The sequence below is a fragment of the Rhea americana genome, unplaced genomic scaffold (assembly GCF_003343005.1).
Source record: "Rhea americana isolate MKP2758 unplaced genomic scaffold, rheAme1 scaffold_90, whole genome shotgun sequence".
In the NCBI taxonomy this organism is placed as follows: Eukaryota; Metazoa; Chordata; class Aves; order Rheiformes; family Rheidae; genus Rhea; species Rhea americana.
The window spans coordinates 3361288-3386243 of NW_028187089.1; the positions used below are offsets into that span (position 1 = coordinate 3361288).

Here is a 24956-nt window from a genome sequence, read left to right on the forward strand (position 1 = left end):
TCAGCACTTTTAGCTGCAGGCTTTGTAGTGGTTTAACAGCACAATTAAAGATTTTTTTTTTTCCCCAACCCAACTTAAAGGAAAAAAAAAGGCAACTTGAGGCAAGCTGCCATCACCCCCCCCCCCCCGGCTCCAATGTCAACAGTCCTGGAAACAGTGAGTGACAGTAGCAAGAGCTGGAGGCTTTGCTGGGGAGCTGGGACCCAGCGACTAGCCCATAGCCAGAGGCAGCAAAGAGAGGAGCCTGCAAAACCCTGGGAAGCTCAGCTCTGGCACAGAGCCTGCACTGCTCTCACTCTGGGCTCAGGAGCTGGCAAGTTTGACCAAGGGCCGGCGCTGCCCCTGGTGTGTGTGTGTGTGGGGGGGGGGCAGATGAGCTGGCAGACACGTACAGGGAAGCCATGGAAGGAGCCAAGCTTCAAAAGTGTCCACAGGAGACCACCACGATCTGCAGGAAAAAAAAAAAAAGGTCACTTAAGAAAAGAGAAGGAAGCCCCATTGCCACACCAGATTTACTTCCTGGCCCAACCAGTTTTCCACCCCAAGGGATGCCTCCAAGAACTGTGATGCTGCTTGCTTTCTTCTTCAGCAGAGAGACCACAGCATACATGGAGTACACGAGGGGCATTAAATTTTAGACAAAAAAAAATTTTTTGATCTTAAGTCAGGCCATGCAGAAGGCCATCCAGTCCAAGAAAGGGAAAGTCCCTAGAAAGGTCATGGATGCTCGCGGGGGGGGGGGGAGGCCTGTGAATGGCGAACAAAGCTGGAGGGCAAGACACAAACAAGGTCCAAGAGGTTATATCTACATCAAGTAGAGGCACTTCCAAAAACCTGAACATCTACCGGTAGCAATAGTAGGGGAAGAAGGAGAAAAGGGAAAACAAACAAACCCCAAAAGCAAGATAGCGTGCATGACGGGAACACTGTCATGGATGGCTATGTGTRACTCTAAGCACTGCTGCATAAATAGTATGGAAGCTTTCTGAGAGCGCTAACGGAATTCATTGAGCAGGTACCTGACTATACTCCACTCTCTCTGACACCAACTGTTGGGCCAGGGAAATAACACCCCTTTTAATTTTTATAATAAAAGCCTTGTCTGGGCAGATCTTCAGAATCAGACCCACAAGTCCAGCAACCACTTCTGGTAGGCTGTTGATGCATTGGTAAATAAAATAAATAATAATAATAATAATAATTAAAAAAAAAAAAAGGTAAGGAGGATGCCCTGACTCAGTAGGACTGAACTGAACTGCCTGGAAATCAGCCTTACTAATGGGATACAACTGCACACAGCGTTATTGCTGGGCTAGCATCAGAGTGGCCAAGCAGGGCCTCAAAAATCCAGCAAGCTGATAGCCCATGTGGATGCTCCTGTTTCCTGTTTCCCCTCTGCCATGCCCTCTACCCTCAACCAGTGTGATATAATGGGGTATAAGTAGCAAACAACAGAGAAATTTWTATATATATATATATATATATATATATGCATATATATATATGAAATTTTTAAAGTCCTTGACCTGCATCAGAGCAGCAGGGGTAGGAATGGAGCCTGGGGGTCTCCAGCCCCACTGCCCACTTGCAGTTAGGCTGTCACCAGAGCTTTTTCCACCTGAGTTTGGGATGCCCCAAGGATGGAGATCCCCTCCCACAGGGCTTCTGAAGAAAGCAATCAGTCTTGGAAATAGAAGCTACATTATGTATCAGAGACTGGCATGGCATCTGTGAGAACATTGAGACGAACAGTCAGGAAGCCTGGTGGAGAAGGGGCAACCCCAGCCTTATATCCCTGTGCCTTCTTGAACAATATGGCACTGCTGTTTGGGTGTGAAGTCAAACACCTGCAGTCCAGATAAAGGCTGAGTCACTCTGCAGAAAAGGCCCTAGAGGACAAGCTGAGCAAGACCCTTGCCTGGGCAGCAAGACCAGCCTTGCACTCATGTTGCAGAAGCACAGCTAGCAGGGTGAGAGAAGGAATTCCTCCGCTTGGCTCAGCATAGGACAGGGTATGTCTAGGCACTGGATCCAGCTAGGGGCTCCCCAAACACAGACAGACAGGGACACTCTGAAGCGAGCCCAGCAGAGGCCTCTGAGTTGGTCAGAAGTTGGAGCACAAGATGCATGGGGAGAGGCCATGGATGCTGGGTCTGTTCAGCCCAGAGAGGAGAAGGTGCAGGAGGAACTTACTACTGCCTGGAACTGGAGACCTTTCCCAGAGCTGCCCAGGGACAGGACTAAAACCAATTCCAATTGGAGATTAGGAAAAGTGTTTTCCTCATGGGTGAATCAAGCACTGGAATAGGTGCCCAGAGTTTGTACAATCTCCGTCTTTGGAGACAGTCAAACCTTGATGGGCCACAGTCCTGAGCTTGCTTTAACTGGACCTGCTTTGAGCAGGGGTTGGCATAGAGACCTCTAGAGGTCCCTTCTCATACAAATTATTTTATGATCTGGAATTAAGAACTATCTCTTCCTCAGCCTCGAGTAGCTGCCTCACTGCTCACATGCAAGCAAGGAACCCACCTCCTCCAGGCTGAGGTATCCTGACTAATCAGCACCTACCTTGTCTTGCAAACATACCATTACCAGCTGGGTAAGGAGTACCCAAGGTAAATCCTTCCATGTCCACATTCAAGGGGCAATATCATCCTGGGGCAGGAGGAGGCCTGGAAACAAGATTAACAGTCCATCTCCAAGGATGGAGACTCCACAACCTCCCTAAGCAACCTGTTCCAGTGTTCAACCACCTTCACAGTGAAGAAGTGGGGAGTTTCTGTTCAGATGGAATTTCCTGTGTTTCAGTTTGTGCCCACTGCCTCTCCTCCTGTCACTGAGCACCACTAAGAGGAGTCTGGCCCCATCCTCTTGATACCCTCACATCAGATATTCATCTGCATTGTTAAGATCCCCCCATCAGTTTCTCAGGCTGAGGAACAGCTCCAGCCAAAGCAGCACCGCATCTTCCCCTTCTCCTGTCCATGCTGGCAGACACCTTCATCCTAGGAGCAGGCCTCAGGATGGTGGTGCAGATTCACATTGTGCCCTCCATAATCAACTACTGTGCCCAGCAGCCATAAACAAAACATGTCATTTCTTCAGAATTCAGTCTCAGCTCTCTTTGAGCCCCATCTCCTCAGTGTTTCCTTCCACCTGCTAAATGCTGGAGGTGCAAGTTACTGAGCTGTTCCAATGTCTTGACGGCCCTAGGCACACCAGGCTCTGTCAGCATCCAGAGCTGTCCCACTGCTGCCTGCTCAGGGACTGGCATGATACACAGGTTCAGACTACAGGCATCTATCACATCTCAGTTTGTGCCAAAGACCCTCTCAAACATCACAAATGAGACACAGTCATGTAGGTASTTGTAGTTGTTGACAAGTTTTGAACTCCTTTCAAAACTGTCCTCTCATTTGAGAACTCACCACTCCCCTGCTCAGCAGCAGCACAGGCTCTGTCTGTTCCACCTTTCAGGCTTCTCACAGCTATAGGAGGTCCCAAAGGAAGTGATCACAGGCTCATCAGTTAAGAAAGGTGACATACAGCCTTAAGAAGCAAATTAGAAGCCACAAAGCAGAGTACCTGCCCTCAGCTCTGGAGTGCCTCCAGCCCAGAATAAGGATCTGTTCCGCTCCAACAACTAAATGCCAGCTCCATTCCTCTGGAACAAAAACGTCCCACTCCACAACTACCTTTGGCTGGCCAGCAGCAGATGTATTTACTTTGCCCACCACCATTAAGTACTAAGACAAGCCCCATCCCCAGGCACTGTTCACTTGCCAGCAGGCTCACTCCTGCACATGCCAGGTGAATGCTTCTGTGCACAGCTGGACTATAGATAAAGCAGTGCAGATACAGCTACCTTTGTAGAATATGCAGCCTCTCAGTTGCTTAAGGAGGAATACTAACAGCAGGCAACAAGTTCTCTCCAGTACACAGAACAGATGGAGCATTCCTCCTAGCAAAGGTAGCAGCAGTAGCCTACAGACCCTCAACAGCATACCCTTCCCCTTGCATGCCAAAGGCATTGACCCATTTCTGGGTAGATGGTGAAACGCTACCTCTTCCTGACTCCCACTCCACAGTGCAGTGCTGCAGCCTGTCTTTGCCTTCCTTTTACTGTGCATACAGAGCCAAGAGCTGTGGTGTTAAAAAGAGCACCCAAATTCCCGCATGGTACCAGGAATGCTGATAAGATGCTGCTGACAACATTACAGCTCTGGTGCACACACTCTTGKCCCAGCATCACCAACTGGTTCTCCTCATCCATTCCAGCCTGTGCTCTCCAGAGCTGCATTAGTGCATCTCCTCCAGTGCTCTCATAATTTACTCCCTAATGTCCTGCCTTGCCTCTCCTCACCTTTTCCATTCCTTCTACATTCCATCTTGTACCAATTACCGGGCTGGAGCAGGCGCTTGTCTTCAAATGCAAGCATCTCTGGGAGTCACTCTATCATACACTATTTCTACCATTCAGGATATACTTTTTCTACATTAGTAGCACTTGCTGTCAAGAGCACAGCCCTCCATACAACTAGTCAGTGGAACTGCAGCTTACCAGCCTGGAAATGCTGCAAGAAAACAGGCTGCAGCTCTGCAGGCTTCTCCATTGCTGATACAAGGGAAATACTGACAGCACTGCCATCACGCCGCACAGCATGCTGCCCTTTCAAAACAAACACTGCAAGGTGCAGGAAAAAAGGCATTTAAGTTAGAAGAAACTGATTTTATTGGTGCAAACGTTAGAATTCTAGGTGACTGGAAATATTCAAAAGTACTCAGAGCAAGTTCTTCAAGCTGACAGGGTGTACGCAGCCAGCAGCCCTCACTGTCCCATTCACTCCTAGTGCAGTGATCCCATTCTGGAGTTTAGTCTTCATGGATGTTGAACAGCTTAGCTACTTCATTGAGATCAGCATGCTCCTCCCCATCTTTGATGATCTGAAGGAAGGAAAGATGCATTAAACCCTGCACATACTACAAACAGCCTAGACTGTGAGACTTTTTACATGCTCTCCCAACCAATGTGCTCAATTTCTTGTACTCTGAACCCCTACTCATGACAACTCACCAACTTTTGCAGTCTGTAACACGACAATAGTACTTACTGCTGCCAAATTTATAAGGCATTCTTAAATGTACTGGCAACTGGCTATGAGAAAYGCTGGAGTTAAATCTTACAGGGACAGCAAAGTTGATTTTGTTTCTGCTTGTCTGGGTTTCCCTTTACAGTCAGGGAGAAAAACACCTTAAAGAGTGATTCATCTCAACTCTGAGGCAAAGATAACAGCCACTCTCTTTGCATTGACTTGGAGGAGCCTGCGCAAGCGGCTTGCACAACTATCTTTTAGACAGCAAGACTCAGTGGTCAAGGACCTCGGTACCAGGCTACTTGATTTAGAGGAAGGGCTGCTAAGAGGAGAAAGGAAACAATCTGTTGTACATGGGGATAGGACAAGTAACAGGCTTAAATTGCAGCATGAAAACTTCAAATTAGATACCAATAGAAACTTCCAGCACTAAGAATAGTTCATCTTGGGATAGATCCCCTAACAGAATTTAAAATCATTCTCATTTTTTAAACTACTACTGATATTCTCCAAAGATGTTAAAAAAAAAAAAGAAGAAGAAGAAAGAAAAAAAGGTATAGCTCATCCTATCTTTGGTGAGGGAGATAGGCCCCTTCCAGCCCTGACTTTTATGACTGTGCATCTAGAATGACACGTATGTCTATGCATATGACTAATTTAGACATTTGTACATTATGCAAAGTAGCACAAAAATAGAACAATTCACTCTGATGCTCAGTCTTGTATGACTCTTGCCTGTGCTTATTACAGGCCAGAAACTTCAGCTGTGCAAAGGCAAGGTATGAGGCATAAGCCTGATGCAAGTCGTTCCGTGACAACTATGAACAGCCAGAAAAGCACAAGGGCATCTCCCACAATTCACCTGAGACAGGGCTGCCACTGGATGTTGCACAGATCTACTCCAGAGCACCTGCTTTCATGTATTCTCATTTTAAATTGGTGGATTGATTTTTTAACAAGTAAACATGCTCGCGAATCCTTTATCTAAGCAAGCTGAATGCCACAACCCCACCCTTCAGCATATTAGTCCTTTACTGACCTTTCGAGCAATGGGCATCCTGTTGAAGATGTTCCATAACACAATTCCTACCACAACTTTATCCCTGAGGTAGAAAATGACACCTTTGCCATAATCTTCTCCTTCTTTTGGAACTTGAGGCGCTGGTGAAGAGCTTGAAGAAATGGCTACTTCTGAGGCTTCTGCTTCCGTTTCACTTTCTGATCGAATACCTGTCCCTAATGCAGAGATATAAGAGACTTGATTTCAAATACTCAGTGTAGAAGAAAACAGCAGCAAAACTATCTGCCTGTGATGGTGGAAGACAGCTAGAAAGCAGATTGTCTACTGCAGTCTGTAAGAGACTGAGGTGTGATTCTGAGTTGACAGCAGCGTTACGCAGAATCACAGAACAGTTGACACTGGAAGGGACCTCTGGAGATCATGTAGTCCAACTCTCTTGCTTAAGCAGGGTCATCTAGAACACGTTGCCCGGGACCCTGTCTGGAGGGCTTCTGAATAGCTCCCAAGGATAGAGACTCAACACCTCTGTGCCACCTGTTCCAGGGCTCAGTCACCCAATAAAAATAATAATAATAATTAAAAAAGTGTTTTGTTATGTTCAAATGGAACTTTCTATATTTCAGTTTGTGCCCACTGCTTCTCGCCCTGTCACTGGGTACTACTGAAAAGAGTCTGGCCCCATCCTCTTGACACTCTCTCTTTAGATATTAATATGCATTGACAAGATYCCCCCCTCAGTCTTCTCTAGCCTGAACAGGCCCAGTTCTCTCAGCCTTTTCTCATCTGGGAGATGCTCCAGTCCCTTATCATTTTAGCAGCCCTTTGTTGGACTCTCTCCAGTAGCTCCATGTCTTTCTTGCATTGCGGAGCCCAGAATCGAACACAGCACTCCAGATGTGGCCTCGCCAGGGCTGAGTAGAGGGGAAGGATCACTTCCCTTGATCTGTTGGCAATATTCTTCCCAATGCAAGCCAGCATACCATTGACCTTCTTTGCCACAAGGGCCCATTGCTGGCTCGTGGTCACCATGTTATCCACCAGGACTCCCAGGTCCTTCTCTGCAGAGCTGCTTTCCAGCAGGTCAGCCTCCAGCCTGTACTGGGGCATGGGGTTATTTTCTCCTTAGATACAAGACTCTGTATTTCCCTTTATTGAACATCATGATGTTAAGGTAAGGTGAGGTGTCTTGAATGTCTTGAGGGGAGGTGTATTGAATTTAATGAGGCACCCATTGTAAATAAGTTTCTATAACATGATACTGAAAGAATCTTAAAACCAAGTTCACTTCTGATAATGCCCACCTTCCATTTAAGACCAGTGCAAAACACAGAACAGTATACACACACACACACACATATATGTATATACAAACAAAATAAATACGTTTAGAGCTATACAAATGAGTTGGTGCAGAAATCGATCATTTAAGGGGGATAGTATTGCTATGGAGGAAATTATGCTTCACTGGATGAAAAAAAGAATGTTTATTTTGGTAAGTAAGTCACATGATGCTTGATTGGGGGAATGTCATGTTTAAATCAAGTTTTCACATCAAAAACAAGCTCTGAAGCTTGGTTTAGAAGAGAGAGAAGTACACAGACTGCAGTCTCCTGATGCTCTGCTATGAGACCAAAGTGACTCTGCAGCCACTACCTGTGAAATGCCCTTCAAGCACACGGACAGCTCACAAGCAGGACTGTATCCCTACCTGATTGCTCTGTTGCAGATTTTGGTGTGTCTTTTGCTGTTGCTTTAGCAAAGACTCCCACTGTAGGCAAACTACTGTCAACAAGGCCAATGGCTTCGTACCCCACGTCAGGACCCAGATCGCTCCTAGGCATGAAGAGGAAAACAAAACAAACAAAAACTCATTCTTGGTGTTAGTTTGATCAATGTAGGGCAATTCCAGCCCAAAATCTTTAATGACAGTGGTATGCAAAGACATGGCACACAGACTAAGTGATAGCACCTCTTCTACATACATTAGTATGGAAATTTAAATCAAATCATAAGAATGTGTCTTCCTACAGGACAGCTAATTGTCTCCAGAGTAGGAATTTTTTTACATACATATTTATAGATATACAAATAAACACATACATATTTGTATTAATAATAATAGTATACAATGAACCATATGTTATTACTAATAATATATTATTATATGATCATATATATTATTAATATTATATCCTATAATTAACATTATTAAACACCAAATAGTGTCAGCCTAGTTGCACACGAGAGAGCCTTAGAGATACCAGGCCATGGACAAACGTTCTGGTGAGAGTTGTGCATCCTCTGTGTCTTCCTTTGCAGAAATTTAGTAGACATGAATTGATCTAAATGTCAGAGAAGCAAAGACTGCTTCCTTCATGTCATGAATTTCTTCACTATCCTTAGGAGACTGCTCAGCTACCAGATGTGGTGTCTCTTCAAAAACACCTTGTAGTTTATTTTGCAGGTGTACAAGGCATGCCTACTCTTGCACTTACTTTGGCAATACAAACCTGGAAAGTAACATGTAGTTACAAATCCGCTCCCTGGAAGTATATATACACTCCAGTCTTTTTGAAACAGCAATTTACTTCAGTGCAAACGATATAAAGCAAGAGTTGGAAGTTGCTTCCAAGCAGGAAATCATTGAAGAACTCCAAATTACATAGCTAACAAAGTACCCCAGAAAAATAATGACAAGATCAGAAATAAAAAAAAGTCTGTATTTCTTAACATTACTCTCGTGCCATTTTAATTCCCTGGGTGCACATGGATGATAGTGTCATTAAACAATCACATGCTTTTTCCTGTCTTGACTTACATCTTAGGCAGTGCCATAAGGCACTGAAGCATATATTCAATGTTTCTTCATCACCCCTACTCAAAACATGGTTCCTACCTTACTTATCATAGCCATCCAAATCCTTTACACAAGGAACAGATATCCTCCTGTAATATTTCTGTGCTGACCTATGCACAACACTGCAGATTCACCTAACTAGTAAACTGATTTTCTCAGTCTGCCACTGGAACAAGGAATAAACATAGAGCAAGTCTAATGCCATCAATTTCAGAAGAAACCAGTCAACGAATAAAAACTTAAAATATTTAAGGCCTATTCCTTTGGAGGGTGCTGGGCAGCTTCCAATAACTTCATATATCTTGATATTTCAGAAAGCTACATGCCTGATCTCAAGACTCAAATGTGAGCATTGGGACACAATTAGAATGTACTCATAAAAATCTGTTATGCTGCTTGCTTATACCAAATGAGTTGGAGACAAAGCTAGGGCAGAAGCAAGTATTCCTCCAGGTCCAAATAAAAACATTTTATCAAACTTCTGACATTGCTCAGCAGACTTTGCAGCCCTGATAATTATTTAACAGGCATTTCAGAGACAGCATTTAAGAATGATTAAAGAAAATTGCACCTGTTCTTCTAGTGGGCCTTGTTGGATATAACCTGGGGTATTTATACAAGTCAGTGCAGCTGTGGTTTAGAGTCCAAGAAATAAATTCAAAGGTGTTCCCAATCATGTTGAGGAAATAGATACATCATACAAAACAGTCTGGCTATCTCTGCATGTACACTGCTATCTTCATGGCCAGAATCCTCAAATACACACTGGGCAGACTGAGATGAATACCAGTAATATGCCAACTAACCAGATTAGGCACCCAGCAGTGAGTAAGTCAGAACTCAGGAGCGATTCTGAACATCCTGAAAAAATGTAAGAAGAGTTGCTGCTACTCGCCAGCTTTTTAGGACAGGAAGAGGAAGTCTCACTCGGTGAGGGCTGGCAAACCTCCAGAGTTAATACCTGTCAACAGAACACGAGACTTAACTCATGGTCCTCCAACTGTCTGCACCTATGTCACGGTCAGAGTAGCTTGAAGAAAAAACACAATTAAGATGGATACTTCTATGTTCTTGTTTTGTGCAGAGGTTTAACAGTGAAGTGACAAACTTTTCTGGACCCACAGTCTGTGCAGTACAGATTGAGTGTTCAGATAAAGGATAGCAAGCCATAAATAACTACTTCTGAGGAGTTCTTTTCAGGAAAAGTAAACACATCTTTCCCCATATTTAAACTGCTGCTATCTTTAAATTTCTGACTCATCTTGAACTAATAGATTTTTTTAAAGGACTCTGAAAAAGCTGCCTATTTTCTCCATACCCCTCTCCCCTCTCTGGGGAAAAAAAAAAGGATTTTTTTTTTTTTTTTTTTTTTTTGCAAGCAATCCCAGTTGCAGCTCTTCTTTGATAATAAAGCATCAGTTCAGCTAAATAGCAAAGATACAACACGACTGGAAACAAGGGACTGTGCTGCAGATCTTCAAACTATCATAACAAAAARGTTACTGCCAAATACAACCTGTAAGTTATCCTGCTTTGAGAAAGGGCTGCTCTTAACTGTTGCTTGCTTTGCCAAATATGACAAACTTGGGGAGAAACTAGGATTTGCAGGAAAAGAAAACATTTTTGAGACATCAGGGCAAAGCAGTGAATACTAAAGCTCAAATGTCCTCCTGTTGCCTCAGCTTCTGGGAACAAGAAGCCATGAAGGTATTTGCTGAAGTAGTTTCAGTACACTGAGGAAATAGAAATCTTTACAAGGTGTATATTGTCAAAGCTTCTGCAACTTGGCCAAATAAGAAATACCAAAAGAGGAAATCAGCATTACCAGAACATGGACTGATGCCAGTAGGGCTTTGCAGCTCCTGTCATGTTTTCTCCAGCTAGTCTTCCACTTACAACGGCATGATCGTGGTGCTCCACACGTCTCCTGCCTAGCTTGATATCATAGAAGCAGGCTGCATCCCCAGCCTTAAAGAGAATTGCAATCAGTGAGGACTAAACATATACACAGAAGGTTGAATTAACACACAAGTCATACATGGCACTGTGCAAAAATGAACAGAGTTTTTCCTGACAACCTCTGCTTTTTCCCCCTGCCCAGGCTATGCAAGTCCCATACTCTCAGCATTTTTCACTGGTCTTCTGAAAACTAAGACACTATCAGATACATTTGTTCCAGAAGGATCAAAGTCTTGATTCCCACTAAAGGAACTCTTATGCAATAGAGCAATCTGTGCTATCTTTAGACTACCCAACTCCTCTTACACGGCATAAATACTCAAAAACATGCACAGTTGTTACCACAGCAACAAACTGTGCTGTGGTGCATGAATGGGCTCCAAGGCTGCTAGCAGGATTTGCACTACAACTGCTCTCATTACTTGATATTTTTTGCCCCCATTCACCTTATCGGCATATATACCAGCCCTCATAATTCCGTGTATTCAGATGTACATCAGCATAACAAGCAGACAGAGAACTCCCGTTTCCGAGAGCGTCTCTCTCAGATACTCACCACCCAGATATTGGAGCGTGCTTGCAGCTCCGCATTCACCCTGAACCCTCCGAAGTCAGAGTCTACCTCGAGCCCAGCAGACTTTGCTAATTCCACATTAGGTTCGAGCCCTACTGCAGCCACAATGTGATCAGTCTCCACCTGTTTGGGAATTCATTATTATTATTTTAACTCTCACAGTGCCCCCAGGAAACTCCACCCACTTCCTGCTTTTACATTTACCTTTCGGCCATCCTTCAGTTTAATCATCAGTCGATTGCCACAGACAGAGACAGACTTCACCACAGCATTAGGCATAACATTAACACCCTCTGGAAACAAACACAAATATAACTGYTTGCTCAGGGGGAGACAGATTTCAGCTAAAGCAGGCATCTGTGGTACAAATACAGATGCAGACAGAGCAGTAGTCAGGTCAGGAACTATGGGAAAGACCACCTTATCCTTGCTGCCTGTGGCAAGAGAGTACTGAGTGAAGCATGAGGAGAAAGAAACTCAGCTAACAAGTTAGAGAGAGCTATGTAAATGACACACAGCAGTATGTCTCATATCACAATGTGGTCAAATCCCCAAGAATCCCCGAAGACAGGTTCCTCAAGCACTAGGAATGTCCAGTTATCTGTCCTAGCCAAACCCAGCAGACTTACAAGGGAGCCTTCCAGAACCAAAAGAAAACTCACTCTCATCAAATTACTGAGCCCTGCAGCACCAGCTATATTCCCCCTCCCCCTATGCCCACTACACTTACTAATGCACAGGAACRTATTCTGCACTAAATATAGTAAAAGCAAAAAGGTATCTTAGACTTTACCAACTTTATGAGCTGAACACTACAGCAATTGGTCTACAAAGGTCCAAGCACAAGGCATGAGGCTACGTAATCCTCTCAAACTGACTGCTGGCTGGCTGAATTTGGCTATAGGATGAAAAAATTTTTGAAGTTTGAGCAAGTTGGAAGAAGAGGTCAGGCAGAAATTTCAGACAGCTTTGGTTCCAGATTACAGGGGCTGTTAGAGTAGCTTGAGAGCTGTATGGCAGTAGGGATTGTTCTGCACGTGGTCAGCCAGAGGGATAATCTCACAAGCATCACCGTGCACATTTGGCTTGGCTTTCCCAGGGAAACTGCTAAGAAGCCAGAGATTCATGGCTGCTCTGTGCAACCCAAACTGCCCAAGGGCAAGCCTGAACTTCTGCACTCGAGAAATAGATACACACCATCTTGCAAAGAACCCAATTTTGGCTGAGACTCCATAGACAAAATAAGCAAAGCTGTATTTCAAAAGAAATGGCTACAAGACAGCTACTGGCCTAAACACCAGAGCTCTGCCACTCGCAGAGAAGGAGGACTGAAGAGCAGCTTCACCTCTTCTGACTTTCTCTGTGGTCCAGTTACTCAGATATTCAGGCAAGACCTTGCCCATATTGCCATTCTCCGGAAATAGTTGAATCACCTCCAGGCCTCTGGTTCGTGCTGAAAGGGAAGCAAAGAACAGGCTTCTTACATCATGGATAAAGAGCAGCAGCACAGATTTCAGAACACATGCAGATATTTTAGCTTACTTTAGACAAGGAGCTTGATTTTTTTCCCCAAAACTGGGAGATCTAGCTCCTAGATTTTATAAAGGAGTCACAAAGTGATTAGCAACTGTATCACATATGCCTGCAAACTCTAGGGTAACACTTAGTAGACTTGTATATAAAATGATCAGCATTTTGGAGAGAACTTCTCTTCTTGGAAATCTGCAGAAATTACCAGAGAACTATTCAAAAAGCTGTATGCACTTGAGAATAAATTTCCAATTGTTCACAACCTCTTTGAAATACTAATTTCAGAGTGGCTTTAGTATTGACAGAGCAAATACAACTTTCTCTACAGGGCGGAATGACTTTGCAACATGCACTGGCCTGCAGAGCTTCCAGAAAGCCCAACTTACAAAGACCTCTGGAGTCAGGTGCTGTTTGACAGCTAATCAGAGAGAAAACAGAAATCCAGGTCAGGCCACATAGCCAACAAAAGGCATGTGCAAACCACAAATCTATGCAAAAACTCAGCAGYTGGGGAATGAAAAGGAAGTTTATAATGTCAAGCTGCTCACATTCGATGTCTATCGCTTCTGTCAAGGTGCCAGGCTGAAGGTAAGCTGCCTGTGGGACCACACTTACCTTTTCTTCCCAGAGCACAGGCCAGCTCACTGCCGAGAAAACCACCACCAATAATTGTGATGGACTTGACCTCTCTTGAAATTTTCTCCAGATTTTTGAAGTCCTCAATCTGAAAGAAGATTTATTCCTTTTTCAGATATACTCGGACAACAATGGCAGCAGAAAATGTATTCCTCCATTTTTTTTTCCTTGAAACAGGAGCAACACTCCCCTCAACTCAAAAAGGGAAATGAGTTTCTCCTTCCTCCTGTTCTTCCTCTGGCTTCCTAGTTTCTGTGCAAGCTTCTTTACTTTCATTATTCAATTACTGTCTGAAGATGCAGACTTGCTTTGTCTTTTTGAACTAGGAAGATTCCAGGCTATCTCAGATTCCTGCATTCTCCCCTAACTGTCAAAAGCAAATTACAATGAAGTTACTAGACACAAATGTATTCAGTTTCACCAATAAAGTTGCATGTCCATTCTAAACTCCAGCATTTCAAGACTGAGATTGTCAACAGAAAGCCTCTCCACAGTGAAAACCAGAAGTCCACTGACTAACTTCCCTGCCTTTCATTTATTTTCATCCAAGGCACAGGATGAAGGTGAAGAAATGACMATGAAGAAGACAAGGATATTAGTTCATCAGAAAAATACCTAAGCTAATCCAAAAGCTAACATGCACACTCAGTTTCACACTCAGGTAAAATTTCAGAGAATGAGCGCAATCTCTGTCCTGTCTCAGACTAAAGTCCAACCTCTTGCCTGTGCACTGTTGAACTGCAGCATACWCTTATTCAGGAGTGGTGCCAAGCTAGTGTACTAAGTTAGCTTCCAGTGTCTGCTCATGGACCTGAAGGCACACTCCAGTTACAGTCCAAAAATACTTGTGGTCTTGGAAGAAGCTGGTAGAGCTTATGTTTTGCTTGCTTTTAAAAGGTTTGGAAGATGTAATAAAGCCATAGGGAAAGAAGCGAAACTCAAAATCAGACACTATTGCAGCTTTCAGTGCTAAGGCAATGGGAAAAGTGGTGTTCCACACTCCACTCTACCTCGTTCACCTGCCTAGAGGAAAGGAATAAATAGGAAGTGCGCTCCTGCTTATTAGCCAAAGGAAGCTGCTGCCAAGGCAGTGCTATCCTGGACTCAAAGCAGAAGAAMTGATGAGTTGAAAATTGTAATAGTGTTATTGATTTCTTCAAGTTCACGCCAGGACTAGCAGCACCTAGAGATTACCTTGCGGAACAGTGTCAACCTCTGTTGTACATCTTTTCCTGCTCTTTCAATTGCGGGTAGATTCCTTGGGGAACCACCTGAGGATAGGAAGAGAGAGATTAAGGATACCACTGGCAATGTCCCTGGCTATCCAGACAATGCAGGAGCTATTTTACATCTGGACTGTGCTTGTCCAACTGTTAAAATCTGCTCTATCACCTGTTTTCTCTGTGTTTTTTTCATTAAAGACTTTCTGTGACTTTCAGTGGGTGATTCAGCAAGTCATTGCAGGGCACAAAAATCTAATGTTATACCTTGCTCCACTGATTGGAGACACTAAGTTCCCATTTAAGTGCAGTTAGCTGTGGCACCGCTCGGGCTACCTGCTGCAGTAGTGTTCTACCCAGGCAAGATCTGGTTCTTGTCCTTGCCACTTCTATAACCAGAATCTCAAGACGCTGGGCTCTACAGAAGTTCCTTTATCTAGCTGATGGGGAAATCCCTGTGGGTTTTCACAGAGCAAAACTCTGAAAGTCCCAGAGAATCAGGTGAGGTAGGTGAAACACCCAACTAGCACATTTGTCTGTGTGACTGTCCTTCACATGACTGCTCTGCAAAAAGTTTGATATGTATTGCAGAAGCTGCTTCATCAGGTAAATGCCACTAAAAATCAAAGGTATGCCACAAGACAAAGAACAAATAGCTGAAAACTTACCGGTGGCAATTAGACATTTGTCATAGGATATCTGGGTACCATCACTGAGTTTCACTACATTGCCTCTAACGTCCATGTGCACAACCTGCAAAATAAAATAAGCAGGAGAGCTCACACTGTAGGTTCTGTAGGCCACTTCAGTTAAACTGCACAAATTATTGAGCAGAAAAGCAAACTTAGAAGCAATGTTTCCCCACCTTTAAGTTATCGTGAGGCTATTTTTTGGGGGGAGGGGGGAGGAAGGGGAGAAGAAGGGTGGAATGTGGATGGGAAGCAAGGAGAGAGAAAAATCTGGTAGTAGAAATTCAGTCAACTTCTCTTGGCAGCAATCAGAGATCATGTTGATCTTTCCAGGATCTGAGTCTAAGGAATGAGCTCAGACATCTAATGCAGTAAGAGGACTCACTGAAATCTTATTTTAGCAATATTTAGAAAACTGAAGAAGAAAACATATTAGAAGCCTCAGCATAAACTCTTTTTCACCTTCCTGATGCTTCTGCACAATGCTCTTGCTCATGTTAGAATCCACTGCACAGAGTATATAGGACTCTCCTCACCTTAATCTCTGAATGATACACAGCCTAGCTCTCATTTATCTCACCCTTTCTCCTCGGCTGTACATATGGGTATGTCCCACACCCAAACTTTAATCTTATCCTTCCTTCTTTTTCACCTTCCCTCCGACCACTGCTAYTCCTGCAGCTTCTCCTACTTCCAAACTTTACCCATGCCTGCTTCTGCTATGCTTCAAACACTTTGGGCAAACATTTTCATATTCTCCTCCTCAGCCAACCTTGTCATATCTTCTACAGGTGCTTAGTTTCAGCATAGATTATAGGCTCTACTTGAAGAACTATATGATCCCAGAACAACARCTAGTACTGTACCTACCTTCTTGCCACACAGAACTGCTACTCCACCATTTTCTACAAAAGGAAGGTCATGAGCAGGCACATAGAATGATGGAGGCTGGAAATATATACTGGAAGAGGTAAAAAAAAAAAATCTATTATCAAATGAGTTCTACTTTCTCTGTGATATTAGCCATTCAGCAATTATCACTCTTCCTCCCTGACCCTTTTAAAAACACCACTAGGGTCTTCACACTGTTCAAGGGTTAAGATCAGTAATGCTTTATTGTAAAAGTCACAGGAATCCAAACAAAGACCTTGGAGCTCTCTTCTAAAATGTGAGGCTGTATCCCCACCTTTACTATTAAGGTATTTCACAGGATTTCAGCCAGTGATGGGGTATGTTTAAGGGAATTGCAGCTAGATTAAAGGTGTATTTAGTACTAAGCTAACTTGCATGTGTAAAGTAACCCTTGCCTTGATAGTGAGCAATGCTACATCTTTCAATGTGCTGTTTATTGTTGAAATTACATGTTTGTAACATCTTGGGATGGTAAGCTAACATCTCCGGGAAGCCACACTCCATGCTGGAGTCCAAGATACGCTCTAGCTTAGACTGTTGTTTCAGGACAAAACACAACACCCAGAAGTCCTGCATACAGCACGCAATGCTCTGTACCTTGTAGCTAGGCTAATCAAAGAAGGAACAGACACAGGCAAACCCCATGGCTCTCTTTATAGGAAAGGAACATAGAAATCTGCTCTGTAACCTACCCGCACAGCGCCTTTGGGTCCTTAAGACCCTTACCAGTGGCTCTCACAAGAAAGTTTGGTAAACCTAAACTTTTTTTCACTAAACACTCTCCCTTCTCCTTGGGACCGACAAGTGACACATACCTTCTTTCTTTGCCATTCCATTGTTTGAATCGCAGGGTTTCTGTCACATTTGGATCATCTGAAAACCACAGTTCTTTGGAAAGGGGTGGACGCATGTAGGGCAGGGCAGGATCTTCAGACACAATCAGCACCTTTGATCATGAAACACGTCAGCTGCTCCAATGCCAGGCAAACACCAAAACACACCACAAAGGCTCTGAAGCAAGCATGGTATTCAGCCATCCACACAGCTCTAGAACAGGGTCTCTCTTACCCGGGCACCAGGGTCACGAGCCCGAATGGATCGGGCAGCAGCAAAAGCAGCAGTTCCTCCACCAATTAGCAGGAAAGGAACGTGAGATGGGACCTCAGGGCGAGCTCCTGGATCTGCAGGTGACAGACTGGACAGTTTACTGCAAATACAGCAGGAAAAACTGCCCAACCACAAAGAAYAGAGTATGTCATCAGCTGCCTTTCACATACAGACTTTGGCAGGCTGCCCTTCAAATACCTTCTCTTCCCCTTTCCTTCCACCTCAAAATATATTTTTTGAGAACCATGCTGCTTCTTCACTCTGAGCTAGCTCCCCAGGTAAGCCAGAGTCAAACCATCAGATTTCCAGAAATGATTTATTTAAAAGTTAGAGCTGCACAAACAAACCTAACAGCAACTGCAGAACTTTGGAATATCCAGTAGCACAGCTTCCATAATGTGGCTTTTGCTCATCTATTACAGATCCTCTTCTCTATGGTTTAAGAAAGGAGGAATCAAAATTTTCTACATAACAAGCCTGAAACACAACTGTCAAGACAGTCTGTTAACAGGTTTCAAGTCTTATTATTTCTCTGTGAACAGGTGCTACTTTTCTAGCAGACTTTCCAAAGCTTTATTTTATAAGTCAACCTACTTATGTTCCTTGTATTTACACAGCTGGATGAAGTGCTTGTAAAGTCAAAGACCCACAGAGCTCATATCTGGTATTCAACATGCCAGAAGCTTTAGGTAAGATCAGGACATTCTCTAGACAGCATATTCAGAGAGGCAAAAATACGTTTGGCCTCTACTCTGGCCAAACAATGCATTAGAGATTTAACATTCAGGTTTTACAGTGACAATTTGTTGAGTTAGCAAGAGTGACACATCCAAAAGATTATTTGAAACACCAGCAGAAAAGACCTTATAGAGTTCTACATGACCTGGGTGTCATTCAGGTTGGAGAAAAAACAACAAAATCGTTTGGAAAATATGAGCTGCCAAATTTTGACCTAGTTCAAGTTCTTCTTTACATCTGAGGACATGAATCAACTATGAGCAAGACCAAAACTCTGCACTGGCCATTCAGTGAACAGTCTATATGAAAGTAAAGCTTTTAAAACCACTCCAGCACTCCCAAGGTATATTTTTCTTTAATTATACTCCAAGAGACCAATTTCTGAGTTCCTACCAGAATGTATTTCCTTCCACATGCAGGTCCTGTTTCTAAGCAACATGCAGCTAAATTGAATCTAGGAATAAAACAGTCAGTTAAATATTACCATCAAGATCATTTCACCTCACCTGCTGTGCCTTGAGAGGTAGGTTCTGCATCTGAAACAGAAAAGACAGTGGCTGAATTTGGCAAAGCACAAGCTAACAAGGATACGCTTAGGAAACYACAGTTTCAAGGCTGACTCAAGGAAACCATAGGATTAATGGGCTCTCCACAATAAAGGGGGGAAAACCTCCAGAAACACAGACTTACCAAGACCCCTGCTTAAACATTTAACCTTCAGCTCTCTCTCTCTTCCAACCTCAATCTCAGTATAAATGTTTTATCCCCTCCTCCAAGCCAAAGCAGTTAGTCTTCTGTCCTGTCTCCAGGATATTCTTTCTGTTGGTTCCGTAAGACAGTGACATAATACWCCCTTCCCTGTCTTTCATGACCCAAAGCCACTCTATTATTATGAAATAAGATCCTTTGGCCCAATTGTCCAGACACTCCAGCTTGGGATCTCATGCATTATGAGACATTCAGTGGATACCCTGTGGGCCACATATAGCATGCAAAGCACCATCAAGAGCTGCACTAATTGTCCCAGTTCCTCTCTCTACACATGGCACAAGTATGATATCCCTTGCTTGCTCATCTCTCATTCATAAGACTGGCAAGTGGGACAGTACAGAGGATTTTGCGCTGGTAGATCATGCTATCCCCTTGTAATCACAGTGTCTTTGCCAGATTGGGTAAGAGCTAATGCCCAAAGCAGGGCTAACCCTTTTCTCTTCTCCTTTTAGTGCAGGAGGCTTAATCTGTGGAAAGAAACCTCAAGAGACCACCTCCATTATCATTATAACCATCTGTAAAATAGGGTTTTGTTTTAGGTCAGAGAAAGCTAGCACTATCTTCTATTCTGGAAGGACATGGGAATTCACATACAACAGAACACACTGAGAAGCAAAAATGCTCTGAAGGCACAGCTTATGCTGATTGTGTTTTCACACATACATTGTTCAGTTTGTTTCACAGGTCCCAAGTTAGTAACTTATGAAAAAAAGACCCAAACCAAAAACTAGCAGGCGAGGACTAACCAGAAGGAACTGATTCACTTTCTTCAGATCGTGCAGTTATTGTTGCAACACGGCTAGTGAATCGCTCTTTGTTTTCTTTCAGTGTTTTGTATACCTGGAAACAAAAAAGGAGATATTTACTTCCTATGCATTACAGCATCAAGGCAGCATTTTGCTTCTACCCTCTGATAGGCTTTTGTCTAACCTGCTTGCTCAGAAAAGCCATTTGCTTTCAATTAAAGTAAGCAGATCAAAATACATCTCACTGAAAAAAGTGCCCATAAAGGTAGGTATACATAGCAACAAGAGGAACATACTAAGACATGGATTCAGTTGTCTGGCTGCTTTCTGTAAGCTAACAATAAAGCTTTCTGCAGATGTTTGGTCTTTGGGCTGGAGACCTGTTTCAAGAGGAACCACATGCAACAAAGGAAATGTAATCAAACTTCAAGGCTCTCTGCAAGGTTAGGCCATGGCGAATGGCATGACACCAGGCTGCAGAAGAGGAAAGCAAATTCAAGGCAAAAAGCAACTCCCAGCTTCAGAAGCTTAGAGTAGCTGAACAGAACAAGTAAACAACCTCATTAGCTTGCTTTAGGCTAGATCTTACATGAATGATGTTAGCAGTGGTAAAATCACTAACATTAGCAGTGCTTTCAGGAAACAGAAGAGTGGCTGTTCTAAGTAATAGCCTTCAACTGGAAGTGATTCCAGTGTCTAAGCAGTCACTTTTTTTTCTTTATTTTTGTTAATGTCAGCCTAGAATATAAGCTTAAGTTGCCTGTTCTAGAAATACAATTTAGAGGGACATATAAGAAGGGAACATCTTTTACATCAACATGTTAACTTCAAAGAAAAAATCATAACGTAGAGAAGCAAGAGATAATGAAACAGCAGGTCACAACAAGATACTTCCCCCCTCAGTCAATACAGGGAAAGCAGCAAATTTTTAAGGCAACACTTAGCTGATAATCATCTTATATGTGCTACATTTCTGATCAAGGCCATGAAAGTTGAAAGGAAAAAAAAGCTATCAAGACAGTCTGAAATACAACTGTCTACTCAATTGCTGTATTTTGAATTGTGAAATAGTATTATAACTGGAATGTCTCTAGCATGAAATAAAAGCCTTTTAAATTCAAAGGCAAGACAAGTATTACTGCACCTGACACTAAACCATTTATTGTTAGTTAATAGTGTTATGACATCCAAACTCTGTTTGAACAGAAGTTAATTCTTTTAAGGATTTGATATCTCTTTTACTCCCTAAGACATCTCAAATTTTACTGATCTCCAAGATTAGGTGTTTCATAACTTCAAAAATAGGACAAAGTCTCAGATGAGAACTGAGGAACTTAATGCAGGGCATGAAGAAGAGCAGAGGCAGACAAAAGCATATCCAGGGAATTGCAGAAACATTAAAAGCACCAGAAATTGAGAACTCACCAGTGTTGAGAAGAATTAAGACAAAATATTTTTAAATGCTTATGCTTTATGCTTAAACATATTAAGCTCACAGTTAATAAAACTACTGCTGCTTTTGCAAGAAGCAGAACCATAAAGTTTTTAAAGCAAGTCTGAAGGGCAGCATACAGCAACTTAAACCCAATCACTTAGGAAAAAATGGATACTATATACATGCAAAATGCCAGATCAAGCCTTCAGGATAATTTTTTCCAAAGGGACAATGCCAAGTTCTTTCTAATAATAAAAGATCTATGTACTTCGCTAGATAAGAGTGCTGTTTCAATGTTTTTCTCTGAAGAGATCCCAAATGCAGATATGTAGGTTTTCTTTTCTCTAGTATATTTAAATTTAGTTGATTATTTCCTTTCTTGCATGCCAAGATTACTGATGTCAGAATAGACATGCTAAGTAGCTTGTGCTTCTCTGCTTGTTAGAAAACAAAGATGGCCAGTCCTGCACAAGTGTTAGGGTTTGTTTCTGTTTTAGATAAAGTGAATGTATAAAAGTTAATTCTAAAGGAATTTTTCCTGTTGAGAACTAGACTGTTTAGGAAAATCAAATCTGCAAACTTAAATGATTTGACTATGTCCCTTTAAATTAAGTATCTGAGGCCATGGAGCATGGACAGTTTAGTTAGAGTAGATGGCTAATCTGGTATTACATACATGAAGGTACCCTCTACCCAATCACATAATAAAATAAGCACATTTATTTAAGCATCTTACATAAGCTCCTGCCCCAGTGACTGTTCCTCCTACAATTAAGTAGAACAGTAGATTGTTGCCAGCTTTTCCAGGAACACCTGAAGACGTTAGTGATCTAGAAGGGTATCTTAGATGGTGACACTGCAGAACTGTAGGTGAAGACAGGCAATGAGAGAGAAGAGAGGGAAAGAGTACTGAATATTATCAAGGACACACAATTAAACAGATCTTGGGAAAAGCAGAGTGCATTTTCAGTTACCTTGTTTGTCAAACACCAAACAAACAAACAAAAAAACCTACCAGTGCCACACATAGAAGCAAATATAGTTCTGCTTTAAGACTCAAACTATGAAGGCCTCTTACTATTTAAGCCATCTCTTGTATTCACAATAAAAGGTCTGGCTCAGATGTGGCATTTGCTTTCCTGTGTGGAGCAGAGGAAGGAGGTGAGAACATGAATTCTCTCAAAAGATCTAATTTCCTAAGTAATGTTTTCATTATAACTAATAATGAAGATTTTGCTTTATACTGAGCCTTTCAGCAGCCAAGAAGTGAAGTTAAAAATGACCTTTCAGCCACATGTTCATGGTTTCTGTCCCTCTCTTTAGAAGTTTTTCCATGGCCTTCTTGCCAGCTGTATAATCCTACAGATTTCAACGGATATCCACAACATTAAAAGTGTGGTTCCACTTCCCAAGGAAGCTCTTCACACTGGGAAATCTCCTCCTGAATGACAGAATAATGCTTCCTCCTCTTTCAAGTCTGTAAATAATTTAAAAACATTTTCTTGACTAGTCTGCCTAGATCTATAGCTGCTTTGGTATCAAAAGCATGAACCATCAAACTTGTCCTGAACTATACGCTACTACCACATATGAGACAGCTGTGGTTAGTCATAGTATGTAAAAAAGAGCATCTTTATAGTAAAAAGCTAAAAGGTAACTGAAATTACAGTAGAAAGCGATCGTAAGAAGTTAATTTCCAGCCAGGCTCAGTTAGCTCTGCCTGAAGTTTTCCAAAGCAAGGAATAGCTACAGATGTAAAAAGCCAAGTAAAATTAGCTGAAATACGGCAATTGCTTAACAGGAGAGATATATTGCAGCTTCTTTCCATGAACTACCTTTCTACTTACATATGCACCCGCTCCCAATGTTGATAAGCCCACAATAAGGACAAAAACAGAACTATCGCCTTTGCCCCCAGGCACACCAGAGCTAGCCATTTGTCTGCTCATCTGTAGTTTTATGTGGACATTCCAGCGCTGCAACAAGTTGCCTAAGGAATATAATTTATTAGACAAAACAAAAAAAGACTGTCAATACAAAGATATGTTTTAAAATCTAGAGATCATGTCATTCATAAGGCTAAAGGTAAATAAGCTACTTGACTGAAAAGTCTGATAGCACATCTCAGCAATTCACATCTGAGTGAATTATTCTGTGCCAAAACAAATGGCTTCAAGTCACATACTTGTGCCATACTGTTGTAGATATCAAAAATACATGCAAGGTCAAAAAGTAATTAAATAGGAACATCTACTAAAATGCTATAAAGACTGTACTGCCAGCTGAGGAAGTTGTCACTCTCCCAGTGATGCAGATCACTGAGACAGCATATCTGAGATGTATGCATACTGTGCACTTGCTGTGCTAATATCCCTCTCCAGGCCTCTTCTGTCAGAGGCAGATATCAGTCTAGATGCACTTTGCTCCAAAGTATATAAGCAGAGGTTACATAATCATGTTAGGGTAAATAGTAGGTATGGTTATACCAGCAAAAAAGTCCTTTTGCCAACATAGCTTGTTCCAATGAGGTACCAAGATAAACCACCAAATGAAAGAGGCCTTTGTCAATAGAAGAGGCATCCCAAATGAAAAGGAGCAAGAGTTGCCTGTTCAGATGAAGACAACTGCCAGTAAACTGCTGGTAAACTTCTTAAGTAAAGCAGTTATCACATAGAGTACATCAACTCAAATAGCTGTGCAACATTTTATTTTACTATGGTTTCATCACACAGTCCAGCCTATCTGAAATAAGAATCTAAATATAGTAATGCAATGACTACTCTGAACATTGTGTTTACAACACAAGTGGCCAGCTGAGGCTCGCCAAAGTGGTTGGACTGTTCTGCATAACACGTTCCCATCTCATACACAGAGCAACTTATGTTGCCTCAGTACTCAACTGACATGCAAACTGCTATACCCAAGTAAACTCTTTGCCTGCCTAAATACATGTATTTGTGAGTTCAAGCCACAGACAATTACAAACACCCAAATACACCAAATAATTCCATCTGAAGTCATGATTTCCCAAGAACTTAGCATCTGCACCTCTGTCACCCTCTTAGCACACTCCAGCACACTGCTAGCACAATAGGTCCAGCTAAGAAGTCCTAACGTCATGTTATTTTTTATCCACATAGCTTCCGTGATGTGGTTTCACCGTCAGAATTGTTCCTGTGAAAGCACCCCATAATTCAGCAGTGCCAAGTGTCATTGAAACTTTGGTCTAGAGCTAAGATGCCCTAAACAAGTAGCTATTTTGGAAAATTACAACTGTAGGCCCAAACTTGTTAAACTGCACAAGGAACTACTGCTTGCTGCGGTTTTCACCTACATATATATATACACACACATATATATAAAGAAAGTAGGTAAAAGCGCCAGAAGCTTGCAGCAGGGGCCGGGTCTACACGTGGAGCCTGGATCCCCAAGGGCCCAGCCCAGGCGCTGCAGTACTGGAGGCTGGCGCGCCTAAAGCTGCCCACGGAGCTCCTGGAGAAGCCTGCGGCAGCTGCCCAAGAGAAACCGCCTCTTCCCGGTGAGGCCGCTGAGCCCCGAGAGGAACCGGGGCCTGCCAACCCCCGCCGGGCCCAGCACAGTCGCGGAAGGCCGCGGACCCGGCAAGCCGCCTGTTTTTGTGTGTGCCTGTGTGGGCCCGGCCCGGCCCG

The 24956-nt window shown here is 42.8% G+C and overlaps 1 protein-coding gene across 1 annotated transcript; it reads right to left on the reverse strand.

The window, feature by feature from the left end:
• Positions 1-4708: 4708 nt before the first annotated feature.
• AIFM1 (apoptosis inducing factor mitochondria associated 1) lies at positions 4709-23276 on the reverse strand. The gene is made up of 16 exons (XM_085324352.1): positions 23136-23276; positions 19854-19947; positions 18843-18872; positions 17560-17672; positions 17307-17437; positions 16450-16540; positions 15559-15643; positions 14865-14941; positions 13650-13758; positions 12850-12957; positions 11709-11797; positions 11487-11627; positions 10797-10939; positions 7823-7947; positions 6133-6329; positions 4709-4944 (listed from the first exon to the last, which is right to left on the reverse strand). The coding sequence occupies exons 1-16, from the start codon at positions 23235-23237 to the stop codon at positions 4873-4875; spliced, it is 1707 nt and encodes a 568-aa protein (XP_085180478.1). The 5' UTR covers positions 23238-23276; the 3' UTR covers positions 4709-4872.
• Positions 23277-24956: the final 1680 nt, after the last annotated feature.

What these genes read in the sequence shown, in the direction of transcription:
- AIFM1 (XM_085324352.1), bottom strand. Translation starts at nt 23,237, where the DNA reads ATGAGCAGACAAATGGCTAGCTCTGGTGTGCCTGGGGGCAAAGGCGAT. An exon ending in TACCTCTCAAGGCACAGCAG is followed by an intron (nt 17,673 to 18,842) that starts GTGAGGTGAAAT and finishes TGTCACCTGCAG; the next exon opens with ATCCAGGAGCTCGCCCTGAG. An exon ending in AACTGAAGGATGGCCGAAAG is followed by an intron (nt 11,628 to 11,708) that starts GTAAATGTAAAA and finishes ATTCCCAAACAG; the next exon opens with GTGGAGACTGATCACATTGT.